The sequence below is a fragment of the Hemicordylus capensis genome, chromosome 2 (genome assembly GCF_027244095.1).
Source record: "Hemicordylus capensis ecotype Gifberg chromosome 2, rHemCap1.1.pri, whole genome shotgun sequence".
Classification (NCBI taxonomy): Eukaryota; Metazoa; Chordata; class Lepidosauria; order Squamata; family Cordylidae; genus Hemicordylus; species Hemicordylus capensis.
Window position 1 is genome coordinate 98,343,656 of NC_069658.1, and position 27,971 is coordinate 98,371,626.

The window sequence follows — 27,971 nt, forward strand, 5'->3', positions numbered from 1 at the left end:
CTGCAACTGTTTTGGTATTTTTTCTGTGCTTCAGAAATGCTCCCTTGCAGCAGAAACATATCCCAGCTGTCAGGGATGTGTTTCCACTGTAACAGAGGGCTTCTGGAGCACATGGAGAGCACTGAACATAGTTGCACTCTTGCTCAAAAATGTCTGCACTTTGGAAATGTGAGGATTAGTGTAGTGGCTGGCACTGTATGTTCATTGTTGTGAGAAGCATGCACACAGTACCAGCCAACATTTATAACTCAGCGTACAAAAAACTGCTGTTTGTTCTTGGTCTTCATATATTATGCATTTTAAATGGACTGAATTTTTACTTCACTGCATCGTTTCACCACAGCTTCATTCTGATTTGAATTAGAACTCTGGAAGCTGGAGATTGATTGATTGATTGATTGATTTGATTTGATTTGATTTCCTGCTTTCAGTGTTTAATGAGGGATTGCCTTTACTCTCATGCTCCACCTTTTTTCTGGCATTTTAATCTTTCTTACCTACATGGTTTTGTATATTTATCCGTTCGGCCAGACCACGCCCCCACGTCTGACGTCAGACGCGGGGGCGTGGCTAGCCCCAGCGTCTGACGTCAGATGCGGCTGCGTGGTGGCGGCCGTACACAGGCCGCCAGTGGTCCCGCTACGCTCCTGGGCCGCAGTCCCACAGGGGAAGCAATGAGCAGGCAGGTAGTAGCAGAAGGAGAGCATTGAACAGCAAGGCATTGGCAAGAAAGAGTAGTAAAAGCATGGGGCTCATAGAGGCATAGAATGCTGCTTATCATAAGTACCATTCTGTAGGCATCTATAGGTTAATGTATGTCCCTTATGCTTCTGGGGGTACAGTTCCAGCTTTTCTGGGACACATTTTGAAAACCTGCACAGCTGGTTTGACCAGAGACCATAACAGGGCACCAAAAGAAAAAGAAAAAGAAAAAGAAAAAGAAAAAGATGAGTACTGTGGGCAATAATGGCTCTACCGTACCATCTCCAATTCTATGAAAAGCTACCTCCCATACACAGCTCTGGAGCAGTAACATCTCTGGTGCTTGACACTGCAGTTAAGATCACCAAGCAGCGTCTGGGAAACTGTAAGAACAGTATAGATGGGATTTCAAGATATATATGCTTTGCTGGTGAGTGACTGAGAATAAAATACTATTACTAAAAGCAAGTGCTGCAAGTTGAAGCTCAGATTTTCAAGGAGGATTTACTCAGTGACCGGGTGACCATAAAATCTGTGCAGTGCCAATACATTGGTTTTATGGGATTATTCTCTTAGGGATAGCTTCACTCAACTGGCTCAGTGAGATTATTCAACAGTGTAATTAACCTGCATGCCTCTACTACTCCCATGTGTAAAATTGTACGTCACAGGAAAATAATGAGGAGCAGATGTTAGGAGCTATCTATTGGCATTACTGCAAACTGGTGATGTATAACAGAACTGAGTTATGCACTGATGCTGCTGGAAATTTTGCAAGAAAAGTTTACAGCTGAAGATTAAACATTTTTACTTGGGATTCACTTCCAAGAAGTTGGTTTAGGTTTGTAGGCTTATGGTACAAATACTGAAGAAATAATTTTATGTTCTGACATGAACACAGCTCTGAATAACTGCAGTGGCGTATCCGGGAGCAACGGCGCCCAGGGCAAGCTCTGGCCCTGAAATGGCGCCCCCCCACCCCGGCCGCCACATACCTGTGCCGGCGCGGCGGCGCCCCAGGTGGCAGAGCGGTGGCGGCGATTCGGCGGTGGCGGGCGGCAGCGGGTCGCCCGCCGAGTGCGGCGGCAGTGGCGGTGATTTGGCGGTGGCGGTGATTCAGCGGTGGCGGCGGGTCGCCCGCCGAGTGCAGCGGTGGCTGGCAGCGATTTTCTGTAGCGGCCCGAGCGGTGGCGGATCGCCCGCCGAGGAGTGCAGGCAGAGCGATGCCGAGGCCTGCCGTCTGGCCCGGCGTCGCTCTGCCTGCACTCCTCGGCGGGCGATCCGCCGCCGCTCGGGCTGCTACAGCCAATCGCCGCCAGCCACCAGCCAGACGGCAGGCCTCAGCATCGCTCTGCCTGCACTCCTCGGCGTCGCTCTGCCTGCACTCCTCGGCGGGCGATCCGCCGCCGCTCGGGCCGCTACAGTCAATCGCCGCCAGCCACTGCCCGTCGCCGCCGCCCGCCCGCCACCACACTCGGTGGGTGATCCGGGGGTGCGGGGGTGCCACTTTTTAGTGCCCCCCCACGTGACCTGCCGGGGTGGCGCCCAGGGCACGTGCCCTGCCTGCCCCCCTATCATTACGCCCCTGAATTACTGCTTTCAGCAAGCAATGTTTAGACCAAGCCTGCTCAAGTTCAGCCCTCCTGCAGATAACCCCTGCTGGCTATTAGTTACTGTGGCTAGGGATTATGGGAGTTGTAGTCCAAAAACAGCTGGGGGGGGCAAAGTTGAGCAGGCCTGGTTTAAACACTTCTCAAAACATCCCCCCACCCCAGATACCCAGGGAAAGGGTACAGCTTAGGCACTAACACAGATAAGGTTCTGTCACTGCTAGTTGCACTTTGGATGGCGCTGGAACATGAGACAGGGACTTCATAGTGTTCAGCCAGGCTCAAACTGGGTTCCTCTGGATTTCCAGGGCTAGGTAAAATATTCCCTTGTAAAGGGTTCCTTCCCAGTGTTTTTTGTACATGTTTAATATAGAACTTGATGTAGAAAAAAAAGAAAAAAATGTAGAAAAAAGAAAAAAATACTGTTGGCTTAAAACAATGATTGCTGCACGCAATCTGATCGTGTACTAATTAACTCAAGTTCTTTGTGTATGGGGATCATGAAGATTGATAATCCAATAAAATGAATGGATTAGAGAGCAAATCCTTGAATGCTATGGACTCATTGACTATTTTTCTTGCTTTCATTGTTAGCCCACTTTCCAGTAAGCTTATGAAATCACCCGGCATTCTGTCTGTGTCTGTGTCTGTGTCTGTGTGTCCCCCCACTATCAACTTTGCAACGCCTGGACAAGTATGAACCAAATGGGGTACAATTGCAGGGACACCTCAATGGTGTAGTTTTTGATGATATCATACACCCTGATCCAAGATGGTGGACTTGTAAATTTTTGAGGTGCAAGTGGGCTAACTTGTGAACCACTTAACTGATTTGAACTAAATCTGTTACAGCTGTAGGGATACATAGGGATGCCCTAATGGCATGGTGTGTGAAGATGCCATCTACCCCAATCCAAGATGGCAGATGCATGAATGTTGAGGTCCAAGTAGGCTAATTTGTGGACTGCCTAACCCATTTGAACCAAATTGGGTACAGTTGCAGTTACTGACACACAGGGACATCCCAGTGGTGTAGTTTGTGATGATGTCATCCACACTGATTCAAGATGGCGGAATCATAAACTTTTGAGGCGGAAGTGAGCTAACTTGTGAACCACTTAACCAATTTGAATCAAATTTGCTACAGCTGTAGGGACACCTTGGGACACCTCAATGGCGAAGATTGTGATGATGTCATCCACCTGAATTAAAAATGGTGGGCCCATAAACCTTTGAGGCACAAGTCAAAAAACTTGTGGGCAGTCTAAGCGAATTGAACCAAATTTGCTACAAATGGACTCATAGGGATGCCCCAATGGTATAGTTTGTGATGTCATCCACTGCAATCCAAGATGGTGGATGCATAAACTTTTGAGGCACAAGTGCACTAACTTGAGGACTGTCTAACCAATTTGAACCAAATTTGGAACAGCTATAGTGAGTGACACATAGGAATACCTCAATAGTGCAGTTTGTAATGATAACATCCACCCTGATCCAAGGTGGTGGACACATGAACAGTTGAGGCAGAAGCGATCTAACTTGTTGACCTCTATTTGCACCAAATTTAGTCCAGATGTAGGCACAGTGAAAGGCAAGTAGGCTGATTAGTTCTTACTAGAAAAACTTGTTTTGTAATGAAAGCTCCATTTTCTAATGTAAAAACTGGTTAAACCGTTTTTCTTCAGCAGCAATAGTCTTGGTTGTAGTATCTGTATTTTAGGTGAGTAATCCTGATGGATTTTATTTTGTTTAGTAAAATAATGGCATGTTTTACCAAAAGTTTTATATAATGCCATTAATGGGGGCAGGGATCATGTTTTCCCTGCAAAGGATGTGTAAGATAAGTGTTTCTAGCTTGTTCCTTCTCTTTTTAATGCCTGGCAGAATTTGTCCATGTCCTGATATCATGATATTTTGTGTTGTCTTGTCTCCCCTCTACTCTATTGATGACTACTAATGTGATGACAGACCATGCTTAAGTCTTCTGCATATTGTAGTGGTGGTGGCAACAAAACATTGCTGCCATTTTTGATGGCAGCTGCACATTTAGGACAACATGTAATGTTACCCTTGCAGTAGTTCAGTACAAATGCTACCTTGTTCTCTTCTCTCAAGGATCCTTTCTAGCTGTAAGGAGTTTTGCAGTTTGGGCAGAGGCTGCACCGATCGTAAAAAGAACATGCTGATACATACAATCAACTAGACCTTCAGCAGAAGAGAGATGAATTTTATGGCTGTTACCAGAACTGCTCTGAAGTGCTAGCTAGACACTTCAGCTTTGCTTTTGTTTTGAATTGGGGAAATTAGCTTGACTTGGCTTGGTGAGCATTTCGGTTCCAATATCAATTTGAGTACATTTTGGTGTACTGAAAAATGAGGAAACAGGAATACAGTTCAAAGGCTTTATTAAAGGTAAAATGGAGATACCGAAGACAAAAGGTATGGTTAGGCAATGCAATCAATCTGGGCTGATATTCTTAATGGAAATAATTTAGTTAAAGTCTCAATTGAGATTAATTTAGTTAAAACCCCAATTAATCAGGTTGGCCAAGGTTCTTAGACCAGATCCTGGCTTAAGGCTTGCTGTGAAAAGTGCTCAGGGAGGGAGACAGGCAAAGGAGGGAGAGAAGCAGTGAGGAGACTTTGGAAGGGTGGGAGGTTCATTTACTTATCCTTCCAAGGTAAGTTGGTGCATTGGTTGCACGTTGGCAGGGAGGTTTCCTCTCAAGGAACAGGCAGGAAAGCAAAGAAGAAGAGCGAGGAGCGAAGGGCTACAACTTGTATGTATGAGAGTCCATTGGATAATGATCCAAGCAGATTCCGAGGCCATGTGTTTTGAGTAGAGGTGGATATACTTTGAAATGTGCCCTGAGCCCGTTTCCAAGCCATTCTGCTTACCCAGAGGATGGCAGATTTCATGAAAAACAAAGAAATCTATTGCCACTCAAACTTAATCACTCTGTGGGTAGCTTCTCCAACAAAGGCAGAGGGAAGCTATGTAAATGTGATGTACATGGTGTATAGGATTGTATTTGGTTTTCCAGGTGTGGAAAATTTACAATCTATAGTTTTTATGAGCCTCTCCACTGAGTCCTTGCCAGTTAATTTGTTGATTCAGAATGGGCTTGGGAAATGTGCACTTTGTCTGTGTTACTCCCAAGAGTGCTTCACTGTTATTTCTCTTGGCCAAGTAAAGTGGGTACTAGGATCATGAGCCCATGATCCAGTGCAATTGAGATTTGGGTAGAGGAGTGCTTTCTGTGTTACCCCAAAATATGGCTGGCTCACAACACTGTCTTTTGAAAGGCAAAAATGCAAGGCCTTTCATTCAAGCAATTTCCATCCTTTATTGTTCCTCTAAAAAGTCTAAATATTGCACATGGACATTTCAGACTGTCTGTGGGTAGTGTCCCTATGTTTCTAACATTTCTTTTGAATTGTACCTGTATGTGGAGCTTTCCACATACAGGTACAATTTCTGTATGTATGTACCTGTACGTGAAAGTGGAGCTTTCATGGTGAACCGCTTATTGAAAGGGTCAGCTCAATGTGCAGCAGCTGTGAAAAAGGCAAATTCATGCTTGGGATCATTAGGAAGGGGTTTGAAAATAAAACTGTCCCTCAAAACAAATTTCTTGGACTTATTAAAAAAAAAATGACATCCCTTCAGGCAATAGCCATTTAAAGGCTATATTCTTCTTCCTCAAAGCATCCACCATATACTTATAATCCTTCTGTTTCTTTAAGATTCTTGGTGGAATCTCTTTCAGGAGCCTTATAACATGACCCCCAATAGTGAGAGTGTGTTAGCAAAATGTGCACCCAAAGTCCTCTTTAATAGATTTGGTAGTGAACTGTACTTGACAATCTCTAGGTAACTTATTCACAGAAGCATAAGTAGAATTCACACGGAAGATCAAGTCCACGTGACTCTCAAGCACTCGATAATCCATTTGCATAAGCGCTGCTATCTCCGTAATAAACAGTTGTCTCAGATCTTGGTCCTTATTTTCAGGTACACCCCAGAGTCTTAATATTTTATCTCTCTGCCTAATTTCCAACATCACCATCTGGTCTTGCAATTGATCAGAACAATTTTTTAATTGTATTGTGTCTTGTTCTACAAAGTTCATTTTCTTTCCTATTTGATTAACATCATCCACCATCTTTTTAATTTTTAATCTGGTGGGCTACTGTGTGAACTAGGATGCTGGACTAGGTGGGCCTTGTTATGGCTTTTGTTACAGGCAAAGCAAAATCAGATGTGGAGGGAGTTTGAAGTATGTTTAGATGTATATCGCTTCTTGGCCTTTTGGCTAAGATAAAGTGTGTGGTATAGATGTGTAACATTGTGGTGTTGATTAAAAGAGAGAGGAGACACTTCTAATTCTTTTTTATAAGCAACTTAATTAACAAAAATGTGTCTTTGGTATCCTTAAAGATTAATTACATTACTATAGACCGACAGAACTGTAAAGGAGGAGAACTGTTCTACCTCCTCCTATGTAGAGGGTTCCAGACAGCCTCAGAATTATGGCCACTGGGGGAGCGCTATTCCACTGTCTGGCAGTCTGTTCCTTTCACAGACTGCCCTAAGGAACTGCTGCCTCCAGCTCTCCAAGGGAATCACAGAACTCCTTCTCCTGGCAGCTCTCCCCACTGGACTGGCCCCTCATCACTGGTCAGCTCTGGTTTATATAACCCTTGGCAGGTGGGGCAAGTCTCATGAGAACACAGGCCAAGATCCTATGTGAGTTGCCCATGATCCTGCAATGACTTGCCTTCTTCAAGTGACGGTGTGCTGCTACTCTGTGGGGGCCAGGCAGATGCTCCCTGGCTGGGGCAAGTAGCCATCTCCAAGGCTGCATGGCCAGGAGGGACTAACACTGGCCACACTGGGAGGGTAGGTTCCCGAGTGCCATCCCGATCTCTTGTGGTGGCCTGTGGCCCATTGGGAGATCCTTGACAAGAACATTTGCAAAAATATAGGATTACTATACATGTGTCCTTCTTTTTCTTTTCAGAGGGAGACCAAAGGTCAGTTTCTCATAGATCATGTTTGCAATCACTACAGTTTGCTAGAAAAAGACTACTTTGGCATTCGTTATGTGGATCCTGAAAAGCAACGGGTATGTATAATAACACAGTTTATTTTTAATTAATGTCAAGTCTTAGACCTGTTATTAAGCATGTAAAATGCTAACTATTTCTCTCCCCTCCCCCGCCAGCTTTTCATTGTTCTAGTATAGTTGTTCAAATGGTGGAGTCCTAAAGGTCAAGGCTACATGTTCATTTTCCCACTAATAGTATGGATGAGCAATAATCAGTTTACTGGGAGAAGTAGAAGATTTGTCTTGAGTGGGATGGTTAGGCCCCTGCCAGTCTCTGAGCTTGGCTACAAATTATGGTTGCCATGGGGATCAGCATCCCTGTGGTGGCTATAATGTGTAGTCTAGCTTTGTCTCTCCCCTGCTGTTCAGCCAAGCCTTTTTATATCAGGACCAGTGGAGCAGCATCTGCAGATACTGAAGTACTGCAGATAAACTTCCAAAATGTTAGGTAGATCTGTAATGCTATCATGATTGTGGAGACACACGGTAAGTTGGAAAAGATCTTCTAAGAGTCTAGCTCTATTTGTTGTTAGCGTAGTTCTAAACTTGAGGATCTAATCTGTGTTTGTATTGTAAGTAAAAAGTAATCATTTCCTGTTTTAAATATCAAGAATTAACAAAAGCATTGAATTAACAAGTTATGCATCATCGTTCCACATTTCTAATCTATGTTTTTCTTAAATAATAAAATCAGGGTAGGAGGAGCCTTGTAGGCCTTCTTGTTCAATCCATTGCTAGATGCAGGAAATCCAGAACTCTAAAGCAGGGATTCTCAACGTTGGGTCTCCAGATGTTATTGGACTTCAACTCCCATAATCCCCAGCCCCAGTGGCCTTTGGTTGGGGATTATGGGAGTTGAAGTCCAATAACATCTGGGGACCCAACGTTGAGAATCCCTGCTCTAGAGCATTCCCAGCCTCTAGTTGAAGGAGCAGCCTCTATCGAGCAAGCATTCACCACTTCCCTTTGTAAAGGGTTCCATCATTGATCTGCTTTTAACAATAAAAAGTGTCTCCTAATATTTAACCAAAATCTACTCTCCTGCAACTTAAACACACTAGGAGGCAATTTTTACTATCGCCAAAAAGCGGGCTAAGGGAGCCTAGCCCGCTTTTTGGTGAGCGTGAGAACCACCGGGCTCTCAGGTGAGTCCGGTTCCTCAAAGCAATTAACTCGCTTAACTAGTCCTGCCCTTAGATGAGGTTAGCGAAGCGAGTGCTCCGCTAACCCCATCCTTTTGATCGTGTGTTGCCGGGGCACGGCTTCACGCCATGGCAACACACGAGGAGACCCCCACCAGAAGGCTGAAACAAGCCTCCCTGCCCTGAGCACCCTGGAACTTCTGGCAGCCATGCAGCCCCAATTCCCACAGCCCAGGGCTGCAGCCTGGATCATCCAAGCCCGCTCTCCCCACAGAACCCCCTCTGGCGAATCTCACCACTCGTAAGACTTGCCTCTAGAGCTAGTCCTGCCCTGCTCAGGCCACAGATAACAAGTCTTGGCCCTCTTTTGCATAGCAATCCTTCAGGTATTTGAAAAGTGCTATCATTTCCCTCCTTAGTCTTCTATTCTACATGCTAAATAATATGGCCAGTTTTCCAGCCTTTCTTCACAGGGTTTGTTTTCTAGGCCCCTGACCATCTTTGTTGATCTCTTTATCTTTGTTGATCTCCTCAGAACCTGTTCTAATTTGTTTACATCTTTTCTAAAGTATGTCAGTCAGAACTGAAGTCAGTAATCCAGATGAAATGTGACTAGTATGGAATAAAGTGAAATGATTACTCCGTGACTTGGAAACTGTGGTTCCATTAGTGTCGCCTAGAACTGCATTTAGTTGTTGTTTTTTTAACAGTTCCACCACACTGCTTAATCATGTTCAACTTGTGAACTGCAGTGAGTCCCAAATATCCCTCATCATATACCTGTGGATTTGATTTTGTTTGCCTGTGCAGAACTTTGCATTTGTTTCTACTGAATTTCACTTTGTTAGTTTCAACCTAGTTTTCCATTTCATCAAGGTCATTTTGAACTTTGTAATGGTTCTGAGTTGTTAGCTGTCCCTTCCAGGTTTGTGTCATCTTCAGATCTCATGGGTATTTCCTTCACCCATTCATTTAAATCACTGATTAGAAAGCTGAATAGTATTGGGACCAGGGAACAACCTCCCTTGACCCCAGATCCACAACTCACCCCCAGTTGGGAGGTGAGGCAGAAAGTCCCCTATCAGCAGCACCAGCACATCTTATGTGGCACCAGTGTTTCATATAGAACACCCCCTCTCCTTCTCCCCCTCCCTGAAAGTTAAGTCAGACAAAAAAACCCAACATTAATTTCAGATAAGAAAATAAAATATCAGGTCAGTTGAATTTTTAGTGATTTTTGGTCACTTCAAAAATCCCATGCCTATTTTTGTGTTATGTGTGAGTTGGAACACTCACTGTGACACACTTAAGCTCTAAATATGCAATGCTCTTAGAAGCTCATCTTAAGAAATTTCCCAGTGTTGTTTGTATGGATTTGTTGCTCACTTGTGTGTATTGTGTGCAGAAATTCCCATTATATTGAATAATATCTTAACTACTTAATGGAATTAGGCATGTGTTCTCCCATTATTAAAGAAGAATTTCTTTCCTTTCTAAAGCTATTCATGCTTGCTGAAAAACAAATTAAAATCTTGAGTTATCGAAGAGAAGACCATTGTTATGCATACCTTGTTCAAAACCATATGCTTGTCAAGATGCTTCTGGTCCCACATGCCAACAACAATGATAAATAATAAATGAAGATTTACTTGCATGTTTTATATGGCAGAGTTTCAAAATCTGTTTGTGTTTTTGTTTCTGTACTAATTGATTAGTGATGTTCTAGAGAGAGGTGTAGCCAAGAAATAAAAACTTTGAGTTATTTTGGCTACACAGGGAAAATCTCCTGAGACTGGTGAAATCCTTGCTGCTGCAGAACTCAGTTGCCTCTCCAAATGCCAGCCACAGCCTCACCTCTGTTTTCCAGATTACACGCTGCAATATACTCACAATGTAACCGCTAAGTGCCCTTCTGTATTGCCAGTATTTCCACATCGGTGTCACTGCGTTGTTAGCAGGGTGCCGTTTATATTTTCCCATGCCTTGATTTGAATTTTAATTATGTGTTTTTGCCCTACAATGTTGTAAATGCGCTGCAGGAAGGTAGCTGTATTTTTCGGTTGTAGGGAGCCTTGCCTTGCATTTTATCCGTTGTAGCGTGTGGCAGTACAGACAGTTCTCTCCCCCCCCGCCATGCTTGCTTCCTCCACCTCCTCGCAGAGAGAAAAACAGGCAGGGAGAAATCTCAGCTTTCCCCTCCTTTCCTCCCCACAGATCCCAAACCACACACACCTCCCTCCTCCTCCACTTGCTTCCAATATAACTTGGGCTTGTCAACACAGAAGGGGAGGGGAGAGCAGCTGAGCAGGTTTCTGAATTCAACCCTTTCTTGTGTACTTTTTATTGAAGAGGAAGCCCATTGAACTAAATCATTTACTTCTGTGCAATCTCACTTGCTTACTACAAGGCAAAGGACATGGAGAGAGAACAGTCACTTACTTAAAAGGAAGCCCATTGAAGTGAATCATGATTCATTTACTTCTGTGCAATCCCACAGCCTTCATTGGAGGAGCGCTCCCCCTCCTAGTTATTTATTTATTTCCCTGAGGCGTGCCAATTCCTGTCTTTCTCCCCTCCTGGCTCGCTACAGGATTCCCTTTCCCTCCCCACCCCTCAATAAGCAGCTCCCTTATTTTGTCACTCCAAAGGATCTCCTCCCCACTCCCCCTCTTTTTTTAAAAAAAGTTTTCCCTGTTATTGCTTGCGCAAGACTGGAATGATGCAAGACAGTTAGATTTTTGTTTTGGAATAGCACTTTCCCCTGCTTGCGGATTAGTACAAGGCAGCTGAGAAGTTACCCCCCCAAAAAAAATCCACGTCATCCCCCACCCGCCACTCCATTGTCCCAAATGGAGCAGGAGGAGGGGCAGATAAATGCATTTCAAAGAGAATATGGACAGTGATGCTTCACATTGCAATGAAAATATGACTGGCCACCAGCCTACAATGAAGCATTGAATAACGCTTTACTCTCGGTTTTAAACCTTTGCACTATTCTGTCACATTTGACAACAGTTTACCCATTGCAAATCTTGTAGTCTGGAAAATGCCCTCTACTGCTGAATTCTGCTGCTTGAGTTTTGCATACAACCCTGTTGCTTAATTGCAGTCTATGCACGTGTTTATGCTTTCAGAGGTATGTGGCTCAAACTGAGATTTATTGACCACATTAACAAACTCATCTTTATGAGTACACTAGTTCCTTGTCAAACTGTACAAAAGTCAGGCAGCTTCACATGGAATGACTAGCATGCACAGCTGTGCATAGGATGATCTCTCAAAAAGACCATTCTTTTGAATTGCCCTCTGTCACAGCTTGATTTCTTTGTGTCTATATTTTGGTTTGTATATCATAGTTTAAACCAGAGCTCCCAAGTCTGGATAACCTGCAGAGTCATGGTTTAACAAATCAAGATTATCAAGTGTGTGAGGCAAGGAGAGATAGCATGGGCGAGGGGTAGCATGAGGTTTCAGCAGCCATTAGTTCCAGTTGCATTCACAACTCCACCAACTGTTTTGATTGGTTAGTTGGTCTGAAGTGGGGAGCAGCAGGTTCTGAGCCAAAAACTATTTGTTGAGTCATCAGAACTATTTGTTGGGTCATCACCCAATTTTTAGGGGTTTATCAAAAGGAATATAGGAGTTCAACGAACCCTGTGCCCTGTTACTATTCAGCTGCTAATAAGATTGACCTCAGTGTCCTACCAAGGCAAGGGTAGGACTTATGCCACTTATGGTTCCATATCCTGAACCAAAGATCATCATTTACTGGTGCTATTACTGCTTTAGTGCATGCAGAAGACCTTATTTGGTGCATGAGTGCTGCATAGAGGTCTCTTTCATGACAGAGAGGAAGAAAAGAGTGGGGCCCAGGATGCTTGCTTATACACCGCCCCAAAGTTCCATCTCTGGGTGGTTAACAATAACATAAAACAAGTTAAAAACTTAAAACAATTTAGACAATTTAAAAATCAAAAACAGATTAAAACCTAAAAATTTAAAAAGCTGAAAAAGCTTGGGTGAAGAGGTGGTTTTTCAAATGCTTTTTAAAAATTGTCCCCAGAGATGGGGAGGATCATATTTCAGTAGGGAACGCATTCCACAGTCTCGGGGCAGCAACTGAGAAGGCCTGTCCCCATGTGGCCACCAGCCGAGCTGGTAGCAACTGGAGACGGACCTATCCAGATGACCTCAGTGGGTGGTGGGGATCATAATTGTTGGGAATTCTCTCTGGTAAGAGAAACCCTTTTTCATTATAGCAGAGTGCACAGAGGCACAACACAGCGGAATTGGGTTAGGCATGTGTCTAGGCTGAGAGTAAAGTAACTTGGAGCCAGTTCATAGTTTCAAATCAATATAAATGATATTTATTAGAGAACTCCATTCTAGATAGGAAAGTGAGGAGTTAGGATCTCTATTCTATCTATCTAGCTGGATGCAGATGGATTCTGCATTTCTGCATACATGGTGCAGAGAGAGAAGCTTGCATGTTGCAAGGTAGAAGGAGCAGGAAGACAAAAAAGAGAGGAAGGAAGTGGCTGGAAGGAAGGAAGTCCCTAAGATTAGCAATCTACATATCAAAGGGATAGTGTCAGAGCAGTAGAGAAGGGATGACCAAAGTCTTGACCCTCTAGCCCTCTGACTCACTAGTCTGTCCTCCCATGTCATTGAGACAAGAGACAGCATATAGTCCTTCACATCGAACAATATGAAGACATTCTCTTAAATACCCAGGGCCCAAGCCGTTTAGGGCTTTATAGGTTATAACCAGCACTTTGTATTTTGCCCGGAAACCTATTGGCAGCCAGTGTAACTCTATCAGCAAAGGAGTAATTTGATCTCTGAGCAGTACTCCCAGACTGTGGACATGTTCCTTTTGGGGAAGTGTGACCCCATCTAGAACAGGTAGATCAAAATCATCTCTGGAGTTCTGACTCTGCACAATAAATACCTCCTTCTTATCTGGATTCAGTCTCATTTTGCTATGGGCCTCTTGCACCTCATCATTAGGTCTGTGGAAGATGTTCACATTGGCTTAGCCTTGGTACCATTAGGTGATGTGCAAAGGGAATGTATCTGTTTAGTGGCCAGTTCTTTCGTGCTTGTCCAACACAGGAAGCGTTATATACTAGTTACAATCTTAACTGGATGGAGATAGCTCAGCTACAGTTACTCATGCTCTGGTAACCTCCTGCTTGGATTACTGCAGTATGGGGCTGCCTTTGAAGATGGTCTAAAGTAGGGCCACACAATTATTAACTGGGGCTGAGTATCATGCCTATGCTTTGTCAGCTACACTGGCTCTCAGTCCATTTCCAGTCCAATTCAAAGTGCTGATTTGAACCTGGTCCAAGTGCCCCACCAAATTAGATGAGGTGGGTGGCTACTACGGAGAGGGCCTTTTTGGTGGTGGCACCACATCTATGGAAAATGCCTCCCCAGTGAGGCTTGCCTGGCATTGTCATTTACATGAGCCCCACCGCACGTTAAGGTCATCTGAGGAGGTCCGTTTCCAGTTGCCACCAGTTCGTTTGGTGGTGACGCAGAGGCGGGCCTTCCCTGTAGCTGCTCCTGGGCTATGGAATGCACTCCTGGAAGAAATTCATAATTTGAGATCATTGCTGTCCTTCAAGAGAGCCCTTAAAACGTACTTATTTGGCCTGGCCTTCCAGAGTTTAAAATGATTAATAGTTTTTAAACTGTTTTAAACTTTTACCCTGATTTTCAGGGCTTTTAGCTGTTTTATTGGTTTTATTGTGTTTTAATAGTTTGATTTTAATTGTTAATTTGTTTTAATTGTTTTTATCATGTTGTGAACCGCCCTGAGCCATTTAGGAAGGGTGCTATATAAATCTAAATAATAATAATAATAATAATAATAATAATAATAATAATAATAATAAAAAATAATTTTGCTTTTAGACACCAGGTGAAGACCACTTAGGCCTTTTAAACTTAAAATGGATTTTCTGATAATAAAAAAATATTAAAAGCCCAGAGAACAATTTGTTATGAGGGACCTAACAAAGCTTAAAATCATCTATCATCATGTCATTGTAGCAGTTGTGATGCAAAGCTCTGGGACAAGACCAAACTATAAATCCTCTTCTGCATAGAGGATTTTTTTTTAAAAAAAATAGTGTTTGGTATTCTCATCCACCAGCCCTGACCAATCAAAAACATTACTGGCAGCAATAGAAAAATAATTGAGGGTACAGAAGGGGCAAAGTGCATTTCTGGGTGGGTGAGCTGTGTCCCACATGTTGGATTTCTGAAAAAGAAAGGGAACAGGTTGGGTGGCAAACTACGTGTCTGAGTGAGCACTTGTCCACCCTAGAGCCACCATGTGCCACAGCATGCTTTGTTTTGGGCCACAAAAATATTTTAAGTGCTACAGACTATGCACTAAAATTGTACGACAGAAGAACCCCATTACCTGGGCGGGGGGAGGATAGTGAAACTGCAGATAATGAGGCATTAGGGCAGTGGGAATAGGGGGGATATTGGGTTCCTGAGGAAGCAAAAAATGGGACAAAAAGGACTGAAAGTGGTGGAAAGTGCCCTACCATGCTCTGTGTCCCCCCAGCTGCCCAGCAATACCCCCCAAAGTCCAAAATCATGTTAAAAATTTGTTTCACAAACAGTGATGCACAAAATGGCTCCTGTCCTCAAAATGGCAGGTGGAAGTGACCTCGGAGGTCATTTCTGCCCATCCCCAGCCTTCAGATACATGTGTTAACTGTTTAATTACCATATTTTAATTGCGTAAATCAAGGTCGGGTGGCAATAACCTGACAGAGGATGCTGAGTCTGCAATTAGCAAGGTTTGCCTGTATTGGAGTTCCTTGAAGTTTAGAACCAGTAGCTGAAATCCAGCAGCTCTGACATCAGTATTACTCTTGAGCTAAATCTCTAAATAAAAGCTAATTTTATTTGTTACTTCAGATTGTTGATTGATATGAGACTGTACTTAATTCATTTTTAGGGTCTAGAATTCTGGAAATGGTTCAATATGGGCCATTTTGGGGGGTATTGGAGATAATCTGACTCTGAAATAGGGAAGCCTATTCCAGAGTTCCAAAAGGCAATGGGAGTCTGTTTTTCCCCCTCCTGATTGCAATTGGTGAGGGAGAAAAGCCATCTTCTAACAGCTTTCTGCCTGCCCATTTTTCTTATTTTTAAAAAACATAGAAATATATTATTGGATGTTATATCACTTCCTCTGAGATTCTCTGATGTTACATCATTTCCCCTGAGATTCTCAGATGTTACACCACTTTTCTTCTGCGATTCTCAGTGAATACAATTTTTAGGTGACTTAAAAAATTAATTTAAAACCAGTGAATGATTTTAAATTTCACTTTTAGTTAAATGTGCGGAGTCCAGCCATCCCTACCTACTTGTGTGCTAACTTTAAGAACTCCCTTTCTAGCCGTTCCCCCCACCCCCCCAGCAATTTTTTTTTACTTTCCCCATATACCTCTATGGGGAGTTAAGCTGAAAAAACAAACAAAGAAAAAAAACCAGAGTTCCAAATCTGATTCTGGGACTCCGCCATCAGGCACATTGGTGTTAGAGGACATGGCCAGTGGATGCAATCCTGCTCCCCCTGAACATGGGGATAATTTCATAACAGGACTTTTGTTGATTCTCAGCAGTGCTCTGTACTAATTTTCATCTAATATTAATCCAGTGGAATGATATGTTCTGGATTTGATATGTTCTGGATTTATGTAGACAATGACTTTAATTTTATAAAGGAGTATAGTTCTAACAACATTTTTATTTTTACTTTTAAAAATATTTATATACTACTTTTCAAGAATTCGCATTCACAGTGCTAGCCTTTGTTTAGCTCCTGAAGGGGCTGCACGGAGAAGGGGCACTTCCTAGTGTATTGCACAGAGTGCCACATGTGTATGACTATTTGCTCCATGGGCAGAAGTCATGGGTGTGTGCTCTGTGCAAGGAGCTGCTGGCCCACAGGGAACAAATTCATTCCTTTTAGACCAAGGTGGCAGATCTGGAGAAGTTCAGAGAGACAGAGAGGAATGTGGACGAGACCTTCAGGGATGTGACAGAGGCATCCCACTTCAGGGCTGGTAGCTCCTTTGCTGTCAGGAAGAATGAAGGTCTTGGGCAAGGAGAACATCGGTCGGAGGAAGAGAGAAATGCTCCTTTAGCAGGGACCCCTTCCATGGATGATGAGCCCATATCCTCTTGCACAGGGGATAGTCCTCTGGGGGGTGGGGGCCTTTTGTAGTGGGTGATTTTATCATTAGAGGTATAGAGAGATGGGTTTGTGACCCGCGTGTTGACCTCACAGTGACTTGCCTGCCTGGTGCGAAGGTTGCAGACATCACACAGCGTCTAGACAGGCAGTTCTGGGGAGGACACATCTGTCGTGGTGCACGTCGGCACCAACGATGTGGGGAAATCTAGTCGGGAGATCCTGGAAGCCAAATTTAGGCTGATGGGTAGTGTATTGACATCCAGGACCCCCAGGACCCCCAAGGTAGCATTCTCAGAAATGCTACCTGTTCCACACACAGGTACAGTGAGACAGGCAGAGCTGAGGGGTTTCAATGCGTGGATGAGACGTTGGTGCCAGGAGGAGGGGTTTAGATTTGTTAGGCACTGGGATACATTTTAGGGAAAGCAAGGCCTGTACAAAAGGGACGGGCTGCACTTGAACCAAGATAGAACCAGACTGCTGGTGCTTAAAATCAAAAAGGTTGAAGAGCAGCTTTTAAAATGACTCCTGGGGAACAGCCAATGGGAGCTGGGCAGTATCCCGTGTGGCAAAAGCCATCCTTTAAAGTGTGAGGGTGCAAAGAATTCAGATAAAACAGAAGGGGAAAGAGCAGAACCGCATAAAGAGCAGACGGGAGCCTGTGCCAGCAGGTCAAAGAGTCAAAAGAATAGCATACATCAGGGGAGAGACTCAACGTATAGGTACTTATATGCCAATGCCAGAAGCCTCCGAGCCAAGATGGGTGAGCTGGAGTGCTTGGTTGGGTCTTCCGGGAGAAAGGAGGAACAGGAGGAAGCAACACGCAAGTTCTGAGCTCCTGTTTTTATCTTATTTTCTGTTTTTCTTTTTTAATTGAGACTTTTGCCTTTGGCTTATAGCCTGACTGAGCTGTTTGGCTTGTATTCTGAAGCTGTGTTAATTTTGGGGAATGTTTTCACTATTAGAAGACTGAGTTTATTTTACTGCAAGATTTGTCTCTTCTGACTCAGCGGAAGCATCTGCAAGGAGTGTCTGCAGCTAAGTAAGAAATGAGGAGGAGGCAGGCTAAGAAACATACTAACAAAGTTACTAACAAAGTTAAGCTTTTTGAGAAAACCGCTCTGAGCTCTGTCTGTGTCTCTAAGCCTTTCTATGCAGTAGACACAGCTGCTCAAGAGAAGAGTGACTCCTCTTTTTTGCAACTTCAGTCTGCAGGCTCTTTGCATGTTGAAAACTCTGGGAATGACTTTATCGTTGAGAGCCTGAGGACTAGCCCAGTGGGGGTCTGCCGTGAGCAGAGTCAAGTATGTAATAAATTACCTGGCTTTCATCACAATTTGAGCGGGAGGAGTGAGCCCTCCTCACACTCTATGGATGACTCAGCTAATTTATCTCTGAGCAATTTAAGGAAATCTCCCACTCCTGCTATCAGTGAGGAAATCAGTGAGGAAATATCTTTTAAAATGTCCAAACTTATAATGGAGACTTTGATTTACTTATTTCAGCGTCTCTCTAAAATCACAGGCCAGATGGACTCTTTAGCCATGGATTTGAAAAAGTTATCTAACTCAGCTCCATTGGGTAGATCTGGAGACAGTAAATCATTGCAACTAAAGGAAGGCAAACAGCTTGCTGATGCTTATTCTCAAACAAGTGTGCAGATTCCAGTTTCTGACCATGTGTCTTTAACTGAGTATTCTATTTTATCCAAGGGGGAGGTTTGTTTGCCCCCCCTCTGGATATCTCCCCTCACGTGCCAAACATGGCAATTCTCAGTCAACTTATCACCCAAACCATATTATTTTGGACATTTGTCATAATTCTACTAATCATCAGCGCTGGAATACAAAAGGAAAAATTAGAGCTTCATTAGCTCAGATTTTGTGCTTTCCTCTTCAAGCAATTGATCTGATTTCCTTCTCTAAACTCAAATATTTTAAATCTTACATGTTCAAACTGCTGCTTAGATTTGAGTATGCTCTAATTCCTCAATCTTTGCTCAGAATGCGTGACTGTCTAGCTAACTGGGAGATATTCCCCAGGAGAGTTATTGGGGAGCTCTCAAACACTCCCGAGGACCCCGTCGAACTATATCTGGGGTCCATGAGGAAAGGTATGATCACACGAGCAAATCTGACTACTGGCAATCCACAGAAGAGAAAATCCTCACGCAGTTCCCCTATAGTTAAGAAAGATCATCAAACTCAGACTTGGTGCACAGATCCCATATTGAACACTATTGCTGTACCCAGTTCAACCTTGTTAGGCTCAAGTGAATCAAACGATTCTTTGTTTGTCACTGTTTCGGAAGTGGGCGAACTATCCGATGGATTGAAACCCCAATACTTTTTGGAGGAGAGTGATATAGTTCAACTACATTGGAATTTATCTTTGGCGACGCAGGAAGACATCCAGTCTAGTCTGGTTCCTAATTCGCAAGAATTGAAGTCTCTGGATTCTGATATTCTGCAACCTTTTGAAGCGCTGAATGATTCTATTTCTAAGAACTCTCTGTTAGCTCCCAACGCTACCAGCTCAATAGAGCTGTCGGGCGAAATGGCTAAGATTGAACTAATAGCGGGATCACTCCTGAAGGATGGTTTACGGTCTAACATCTCTAAGTTAAAATCTCTCGAGGCTATTTTAATTGACAACAGGAATCAAAGGAAGAAGATCTCTCCAGAAGAAAGCGCAAGTAATATTATCTCATCTATTTATCTACAGGAGACTGATAAGCCTAATCTCTCCCGCTCGAAGGATCACCTGAGCAACTTGGCTTCTGATGACCTACATCTTATGAGACAGACTAAAATCACAAATTTTCTTCTCCCTTTGGAAAAGACTGCAGGAAGTTTTGTAAATGTATCCAATCTTCTTTTGTAGCAATGACAGTCTCAGTTGGTCTTGGCCAAGTCGAAGTATCCGAACTTTACATCCGCGAATGCACTGCTAGAAGGGAGTGTGGGAGGTTCCTCAGAGTTGGAAACCCTGGTGGCAAAGTCCACGACGGGATATGGTGTGGGTCCCTCATTTTTGGAGTTTTCAACCAAACAGCTCTTCCCCGCCCGCTCAGTGACTTGTTATGCAAGCGGTGAACAGTCGACCTGGAAAATTCTTGGCTGGAATATTGCCGGGTGGAACGGGAAGAGAAATGACATAGAGTTTATTACTTTTATCCAACAGTGGGATATTCTAGTGTTTCAGGAGACATGGACGAAAGATGAGATCAATATCAGTGGCTATATCATCTACTCACTGAAAGCCCACTCAGATACCAATAGGGGAAGGCTGAAGGCTGGCTTAGCATGTTGTATATCGCTAGCCTTAAATGTAGAATCTATCCGATTAGCTGACCTGCCCCCCTATGCTATGGCAATTTTGATCAAGGCTAGGAGTGGAGACTTGTTATTGATCAATGTTTATCTGCCTCCCAGTCAGTCACTTAATTCCACTACTACAGTTTGGGAACAGTTGGATATCTATATAACCGAAGCATTATTGAATTTTCCCCATGCTTCTGTAATTCTTATGGGGGATTTTAACTCCAGATGTGGTACCGATGATAAAATGTTGATGGCCTCACGTTTTTGGAAATGGGGAGATTGCATAGATGGTGCTTCTCTCATTAACCGTTATTCTAAAGATAAATGTATCAACTCATCAGGAGCCCAATTGCTCTATTTAACTAAGATACATGAGTTGACCATTTTAAACGGTACTTATACCCTCAGATATTCCTGGGGATATACGTTTCTTTCCTCCCGGGGAAATAGTGTAGTGGACTATGTTATGGTTTCCAAATCGATCCTTCCCTATGTATCTTCCTTTGAAGTGGGTGAGCAAATTTTTAGTGATCACTTACCCATGAATATCTATTTAGATCTTCCTCAAGAAAGGAGGGGTAATTTGTTCCCCTGTGCTTTTGAGGAAAGCTCTGCCAATCTTAGCTGCAAAATAAAATGGTCCAAGGAGGTAGAAAATGAGATCTCCAGGTTCTATGATTCTCCCGAAGGTAGAGATTTATTTGATTCCATTGTGCAAGCTCACCTGGGACCTAAAACAATTGTTGCATACGGAAAATTAGAAACTGCTTTTATGCAAAAGTTCCTACATTGTAGTAAGCTACATTCCACACAGACCTATAGTAAAAGAGCAGCTAATAACTGGTTTGATCTGCGTTGCAGGGCTTTACGTAAACAACTGCTGAGTATCTATAGAGAATACAGATCGGGTACAGAACAAACAGTCCCATCAATCTACTATCAGATTAAAAAGGCATACAAAAGTAGTCTTAAATATGCTAAACAGCAAGCATTGCAAAATGTCTGGAACAAGTTTATCATGGCCACTACTAATAAAGATAGCCACACTTTTTGGAGATTGGTTTCGGCAACCGGCCGGGTTAATATCCCTTGTAAAATTCCGGCTAGATCGTGGGAATCTCATTTTTTTGCTGTCTATAATGATGCCCAGCCTAGCCAGATCTTTGTTCCCCCTCTGATTGGGGAGTTGCCCCGTTGGCCTCCTGTTACGCCCGCTGAAATAACGGATCTAATAGGTCACCTTAAAAATGGAAAAGCTCCTGGTCCTGATCTTATTCTTCCTGAACTATTAAAATCTAATATAGAATGGTGGGCTTTAGTTCTAGCTAATTTATTTACATCGATCAATAGTTCAGGTGTTGTTCCAGAGCAATGGAAATCAACAATAGTGGTTCCCATATTCAAAAATGGTTCCCATTCAGACCCATCCAATTATCGACCCATTAGTTTGCTGTCAGTGGTTGGCAAATTATATGCTCTGTACCTTTTGGATAAGCTTGAGGCATGGATCTCAGAAAATCAAATTCTCGGGATTGAACAAGCAGGCTTTAGAGCAGGCATCTCTACTCTTGATCATTGTATGATCTTGCACCATCTAGCAAAGAAATACTCTAGCGGCCCCAAATGTAAATTTTTTGTTGCCTTTATTGACTTAAAATCCACGTTTGATTCTATCTCCAGACTTGAAAAAACAACAATAGATAAGAGATTGCTATTTTTTATGATGCAGCTTTATTCCAATTCCTCATTATGGGTTAGATATGCTATCAATGGGGCCCTAACTGATTCTTTCCCCTCTACTCGAGGGGTTAGACAGGGCTGCCTCTTGGCCACGACACTGTTCAATCTCTTTATCAATGATTTGGCTCCATTTCTGGAGAGTGTGGACTCTCATGCCCCGAAGCTGGCTAACAAACGAGTGCCCATTTTACTCTATGCCGATGACACAGCCGTGTTATCTCAGTCCAGATTAGGTTTACAAAGACTGTTGCGTGCTTTTGCCGGCTACTGCAGTGATAACAAACTAACAGTTAACTACAAAAAAACAAAGGTCCTGTTTTTCTCTAAATCCAGGAAACTATATAAATGGGTAATAAATCAGAACCACATTGAGCAGGTTTACAACTATAAATATTTAGGCATATCATTTCAATATAATCTAAATTGGAAAACCCAAAGGCTGTCTTCAATTCACAAAGCCCGCAATACCCTCAGTGCCTTTTTGCGATTTTACTACTCTAAAGGGGGCCAGTTTGTTCCCATGGCACTCCAGGTATTTTGTGCTAAGATCGTGGCCCAACTACTTTCTGGAGTCCCGCTATGGATCCAGGGTGTAACAGCTGAACTGGAGAGAGTACAGTCTATTTTTCTGAGAGCAATTTTTGCAGTGCCTAGATGTGTGCCTTATTCTGCTCTATGTTTGGAATCTGGGTCCTTCTCTATTGTCTGTAAAGCCTGGGAGCTTACTTTCGCTAGATGGAGTAAACTCTGTTCTGAGATTCAGGAATTTTCTTTTTTCCAACATCTATGGGTGGATTCTTATCCTAACCCTTGGCTAACATTTGTAAATAATAAAATTATTCAACTGGGCCTTTCTCCTTCAGAACTCCTCACTTGGGAATATAATAAGGTGAAGGAAATATTATTTCTCCGGTAGCACGATATTGAACGGCAGGAACTTATGTCTTCGGCCAATAGGACTTGCTCCCCTTTACATTTTGGGATTTTGCCAGCCTGGGGAGATAGAGGTGCTAGTTATTTGACAACGCTACATTTTTCCAAATTCCAGGCTGCATTTGCCCAGGCCCGGTTCAATGTGTTGCCCTCTTCTCTTTTGGATTGGAGGTTTGCAAAAGATAATCCTGTTGCGGTTTTCTGCCCTTGTGGCGTTGGCCTTCTGGAAACTGTCACCCATGTGTTGTTGTACTGCTCGTTGTATCGGGACGCTAGAGAAAAGCTCATCTCCTCTTTGTTACATAAATTTCCTGGAAGGTGTGATCTCTTTTATACTTATTACTGCCTCGTGGATTCGAGCCCTGGGACTACAGCAGTTGTGGCTAAATTTTTCTATATTGCCATTAGGTTGAGGTCCCTATTAAGTGCCTAACTGCAAGAGCTGTCTGTTGTTTTTAAATAATTTATTATTATTGATTGTAATCTGTCATATTGTGTTTTAGCATTGTTTTATTGACGTATTGTGTATATTTGTTACTACCATTTCTGCTGGCCAATGGCCATAATAAAACTGGTGATGATGATGATAATGAGTGCTTGGTTGCTAACACAGATATAGATATAATGGGCAAAACAGAAACATGGTGGAAAATTGAGAACCAGTGGGACACTGATATCCCTGGGTATAAACTCTATAGAAAGGACAGGGAGGGGTGCCTTGGAGGAGGGATAGCAATGTATGTTAAAGAAGGGATAGAATGTAACAAGGTAGAATACCTAGGTGGACTGGAGTCCTCCACAGAAAGCCTGTGGGTGACAATACAAGGCCTGAAAGGAAGCGTGCTACTGGGGACGTGCTATCGCCCTCCGGATCAAAATGCCGACAGTGACTGGGAGTTGCAGGAGGAAATCAGGGAGGCGTCAAGGAGAGGCAGGGCTGTAATTATGGGTGAATTCAATTACCCACACATAGACTGGGTCAATTCACAGTCAGGTAATGACAAAGAGGTCAAATTTCTAGATATGCTAAATGACTGTGCCCTAGAACAGTTGGTCTTGGAACCAACCAGAGAGAAGGCGACCTTGGACCTAATTCTGAGTGGCATCCAGGACCTGGTGCGTGATGTCACTGTCATCGACCATCTAGGGAACAGTGACCATAGTGCCATCAAATTCAGCATACACGTGGGGACAGAATCACCAAGGATATCTAACATGGACATTTTGAATTTCAGAAGAGGAAACTTTTCCAAAATGAGGAGTATGGTGAAAAGAAAGCTGAAAGGGAAAATCAGGAGAGTCACAACGCTCTAGAATGCATGGAGTTTACTCAAAACCACAATACTAGAAGCCCAGTTAGATTGTATACCCAAAAGGAGGAAAGGTACCACTAAGTCCTGGAGGATGCCAGCATGGCTAACAGGTAACGTCAAGGAAGCCATAAAACGGAAGAAGACTTCCTTCTGAAATTGGAAGGCCTGTCCAAATGAAGAGAACAGAAAGGAACACAAACTCTGGCAAAAGAAATGCAAGGTGACAATAAGGGAGGCGAAAAAAGAGTTTGAGGAACATTTAGCCAAAAGTATCAAGGGGAATAACAAAAATTTCTTTAAATACATCAGAAGCAGGAAACCTGCCAGGGAGGTGGTTGGACCATTAGACAATGACAGAGTGAAAGGGATTATTAAGGAGGATGTGGAGGCTGCAGAGAAGCTGAATGAGTTCTTTGCATCCGTCTTCATGGCAGAGGATACTGAGTATATACCTGTTCCAGAACCAGGCTTTTTAGGGATGGAGGCTAGAGAGGTGAGTCAGATAGAAGTGACAAGAGATGATGTTGTAAATTGTCTGGAAAAACTGAAAGCTAACAAATCACCAGGGCCAGATGGCATCCATCCAAGAGTCCTTAAAGAACTGAAATGTCAAATTGCCGATCTCCTTGCTAAAATATATAACTTACTAGTATTTTTAAGCCCGTTAAAATAACAGGCGCTAGTTGGGGATGGCGGTGATGGCCAGGCGCCCAGAGCAGAAGCAGCAACCACAGCTCGCCCTGCTGAGCTGCTTCCTGCACCTCCCTCCCTGGGCTGGGCGTGAGGAGGAGCTGCAGCTGCTGCTGCTGCCTGGGGTGGGCAGGCGGAGGTCTTCTCCTCCGGGAGCCGCCGGTCCCCGCTTCTGCCTGCTGGCTCTCGGCAGGCTGCCGGCGGCTCTTCCCGGGGGGACGACGACGCCGTCCTGGGAACCACCCGAGGGCCGGCTGCTGCCGAGCAGGAGGAGGAGGCGGCGGCTCAGCGCAAGACCCCCCCCCCCGCCCGTCCAGCTGCCGCTGCCGCTCCCCCGGAGCCGCCCCCCCGCCAACATGGCTTTGCAGCCTCCAGCCAGCCGGACCGCCCAAGGGACAGTCGCCACCCCTGTTCTTTTCAGCGGGCGGGCCAGATCCGCCTCCACCTCTCCTATCCCTGCGGCCGGGCTGGACCTGCCGCCACCTCTGCCCTCCCATTGGCCGCCTCTGGCCTTTCTGTGGCTGGGCGAACAACCGGCCAGCATGGCCGCCTGGTGCAGGCGGCCGTGTCTCTCTCGGCCGTTCTGGGCATGCGCGGAGCGCATGCCCAGAACAGCCGAGGGAGACATGGGCGCAGACACCGGAAGACACGGGCGCACACCCAGGGACTTTATTATAGAGGATCCCTGAAATCGGGCTCTGTACCAGAGGACCGGAGAGTAGCAAATATAACACCGATTTTCAAAAAGGGATCCAGGGGCGATCCGGGAAATTACAGGCTGGTTAGCCTAACGTCCATTCCAGGCAAATTGATGGAAAGCATCCTCAAGGATAAAATTGTAAAGCACGTAGAAGAACAGGCCCTGCTGGGAGTGAACCAGCATGGCTTCTGCAAAGGGAAATCTTGCCTCACCAACCTTTTGGAGTTCTTTGAGAGTGTCAACAAGTGTGTGGATCAAGGTGATCCGGTTGACATAGTCTACCTGGACTTCCAAAAAGCTTTTGACAAAGTTCCTCATCAAAGACTCCTGAGGAAACTTAGCAGTCATGGGATAAGGGGACAAAATAGGGCTGAGAGAGATTCCTGCCTGCAACCTTGAAGAAGCTGCTGCCAGTCTGTGAAGACAATACTGAGCTAGATAGCCCAATGGTCTGACTCAGTATATGGCAGCTTCCTATGTTCCTAAGTACATGTGTGGATTGCTAACTGGTTGAAAGACAGGAAACAGAGGGTAGGTATAAATGGAGAGTTTTCACAATGGAGGGAAGTAAGAAGTGGGGTCCCCCAGGGATCTGTACTGGGGCGGGTGCTTTTTAATTTATTCATAAATGATCTAGAAGCAGGGGTAAGCAGCGAGGTGGCCAGATTTGCAGATGATACCAAACTCTTCTGGGTAGTGAAATCCAAAACTGATTGTGAGGAGCTCCAAAAGGATCTCTCCAAACTGGGGGAGTGGGCGCCAAAGTGGCAAATGCGGTTCAGTGTTAACAAGTGTAAGGTGATGCACATTGGGATGAAAACCCCCAACTTCAAATATATGCTGATGGGATCTGAGCTGTCTGTGACTGCCCAGGAGAGAGATCTTGGGGTCATGGTGGAAAGCTCGTTGAAAGTGTTGACTCAATGTGCAGCAGCTGTGAAAAAGATCAGTTCCATGCTAAGTAAGGATCATTAGGAAGGGGATGGAAATAAAACGGCTAGTATTATAATGCCCTTATACAAAACTATGGTGCAACCACATTTGGAGTACTGCGTACAATTCTGGTCACCACATCTTAAAAAGGACATTGTAGAACTGGAAAGCGTACAGAAGGGGGCAACCAAGATGATCAGGGGCCTAGAGCACCTTTCTTATGAGGCAAGACTACAACACCTGGGGCTTTTTAGTTTAGAAAAAAGATGACTGCGGGGAGACATGATAGAGGTCTATAAAATCATGCATGGTGTGGAGAAAGTGGAGAGAGAGAAATTCTTTTCCCTCTCACACAACACTAGAACCAGGGGTCACTCCATGAAATTGATTGCCAGGAGGTCTAGGACCAACAAACGGAAGTACTTTTTCACACAACGCGTGATCCACTTGTGGAACTCTCTGCCACAGGATGTGGTGACAGTCAACAGCCTGGATGGCTTTAAAGGGGTTTGGATGACTTCATGGAGGAGAGGTCTATCTATGGCTACCAGTCGGTGGGCTGTGGGCCACCTCCAGCCTGCAAGGCAGGATGCCTCTGAGTACCAGTTGCAACGGAGTAATGGCAGGAGAGAGGGCACGCCCTCAACTCCTTCCTGTGGCTTCCAGCGGCATCTGGTGGGCCACTGTGTGAAACAGGATGCTTTACTAGATGGGCCTTGGGCTTGATCCAGCAGGGCTGTTCTTATGTCTAAGCCTGGGCAGTGGCTTAGATCAGTCTTCAACTGGTGGCAGCCTACCTTGAAGAAGCGATGTGCTCCTAGATTTGGGATCAGAGCAATCTCTCTACTGAGGGTATATCTCAGGAAAGCATAGAGTCACCCCTGTTTCGTCACACTTGGCTGGCAGTGGGTGGGATCGAAATTGAATTGTTTTGCAAAAACCTTGCTAGAAGTTGACTGAGAGACAGAACCAGGTTGCACAGAAAAGGTGGAAAGGAGTAAATAAATACAGATGAAGGTGATTTCTGTTTGGTTTTAGTCTGGGTATTAGGAGTCAGTTTGGAGGATTCAGTAAGATGCAGATCCCTGCTGGGGCCCTTCCTGAGCAAGCCACCCCATAGGCCAGCCCGGCCCTAGAAGCTGCCCCGACCTCAAATGAATTGAACAACCCCTAACAAGACTTCCTTGTGGATGTTCGCATCATAGATTCAAATGCCATTCCTGCCAGTCTTCAGGAAAGCATAATTATAAATGGGAAGCTGACATTACCTCTGTGCATGAAATCCTTGTGAGACCAGAGATTATTGTGCCTGAAGGGGACTGGGTTGGCTGTTGTAATAGCAGCAGCAGCAATGGCAGAGGGTTAATGCCTGGCTTTTCTGGAGCATAGCGCTTGGCCAGTGGTTCCCAACCTCCTCCCTCCCTCCCTCCCTCCCTCCCTCTCTCTCTCTCTCTCTCTCTCTCTCTCTCTCTCTCTCTCTCTCTCTCTATATATATAGTATGTACGATGAATATTTATATACCACTTTTCAATAAAAG

General features: G+C 44.2%; 1 protein-coding gene across 10 annotated transcripts in view; it reads left to right on the plus strand.

Annotated features, from left to right (window-relative positions):
* The window catches only part of FRMD3 (FERM domain containing 3), a 225,423-nt gene that overhangs the window by 90,951 nt on the left and 106,501 nt on the right, over positions 1–27,971 (plus strand). For 9 of the 10 annotated variants that reach the window (XM_053292931.1, XM_053292929.1, XM_053292932.1 and 6 more), the window contains one exon: positions 7,340–7,444. Coding sequence is in view for 7 of the 10 variants with exons in the window: in XM_053292932.1 (XP_053148907.1) it covers positions 7,340–7,444 (105 nt within the window). In the remaining 3 variants the exon portion in view is untranslated. Of the gene's footprint in view, positions 1–4,537; positions 4,728–7,339; positions 7,445–27,971 lie in introns of those variants that run through there. The other variant, XM_053292923.1, reaches the window with a different exon arrangement.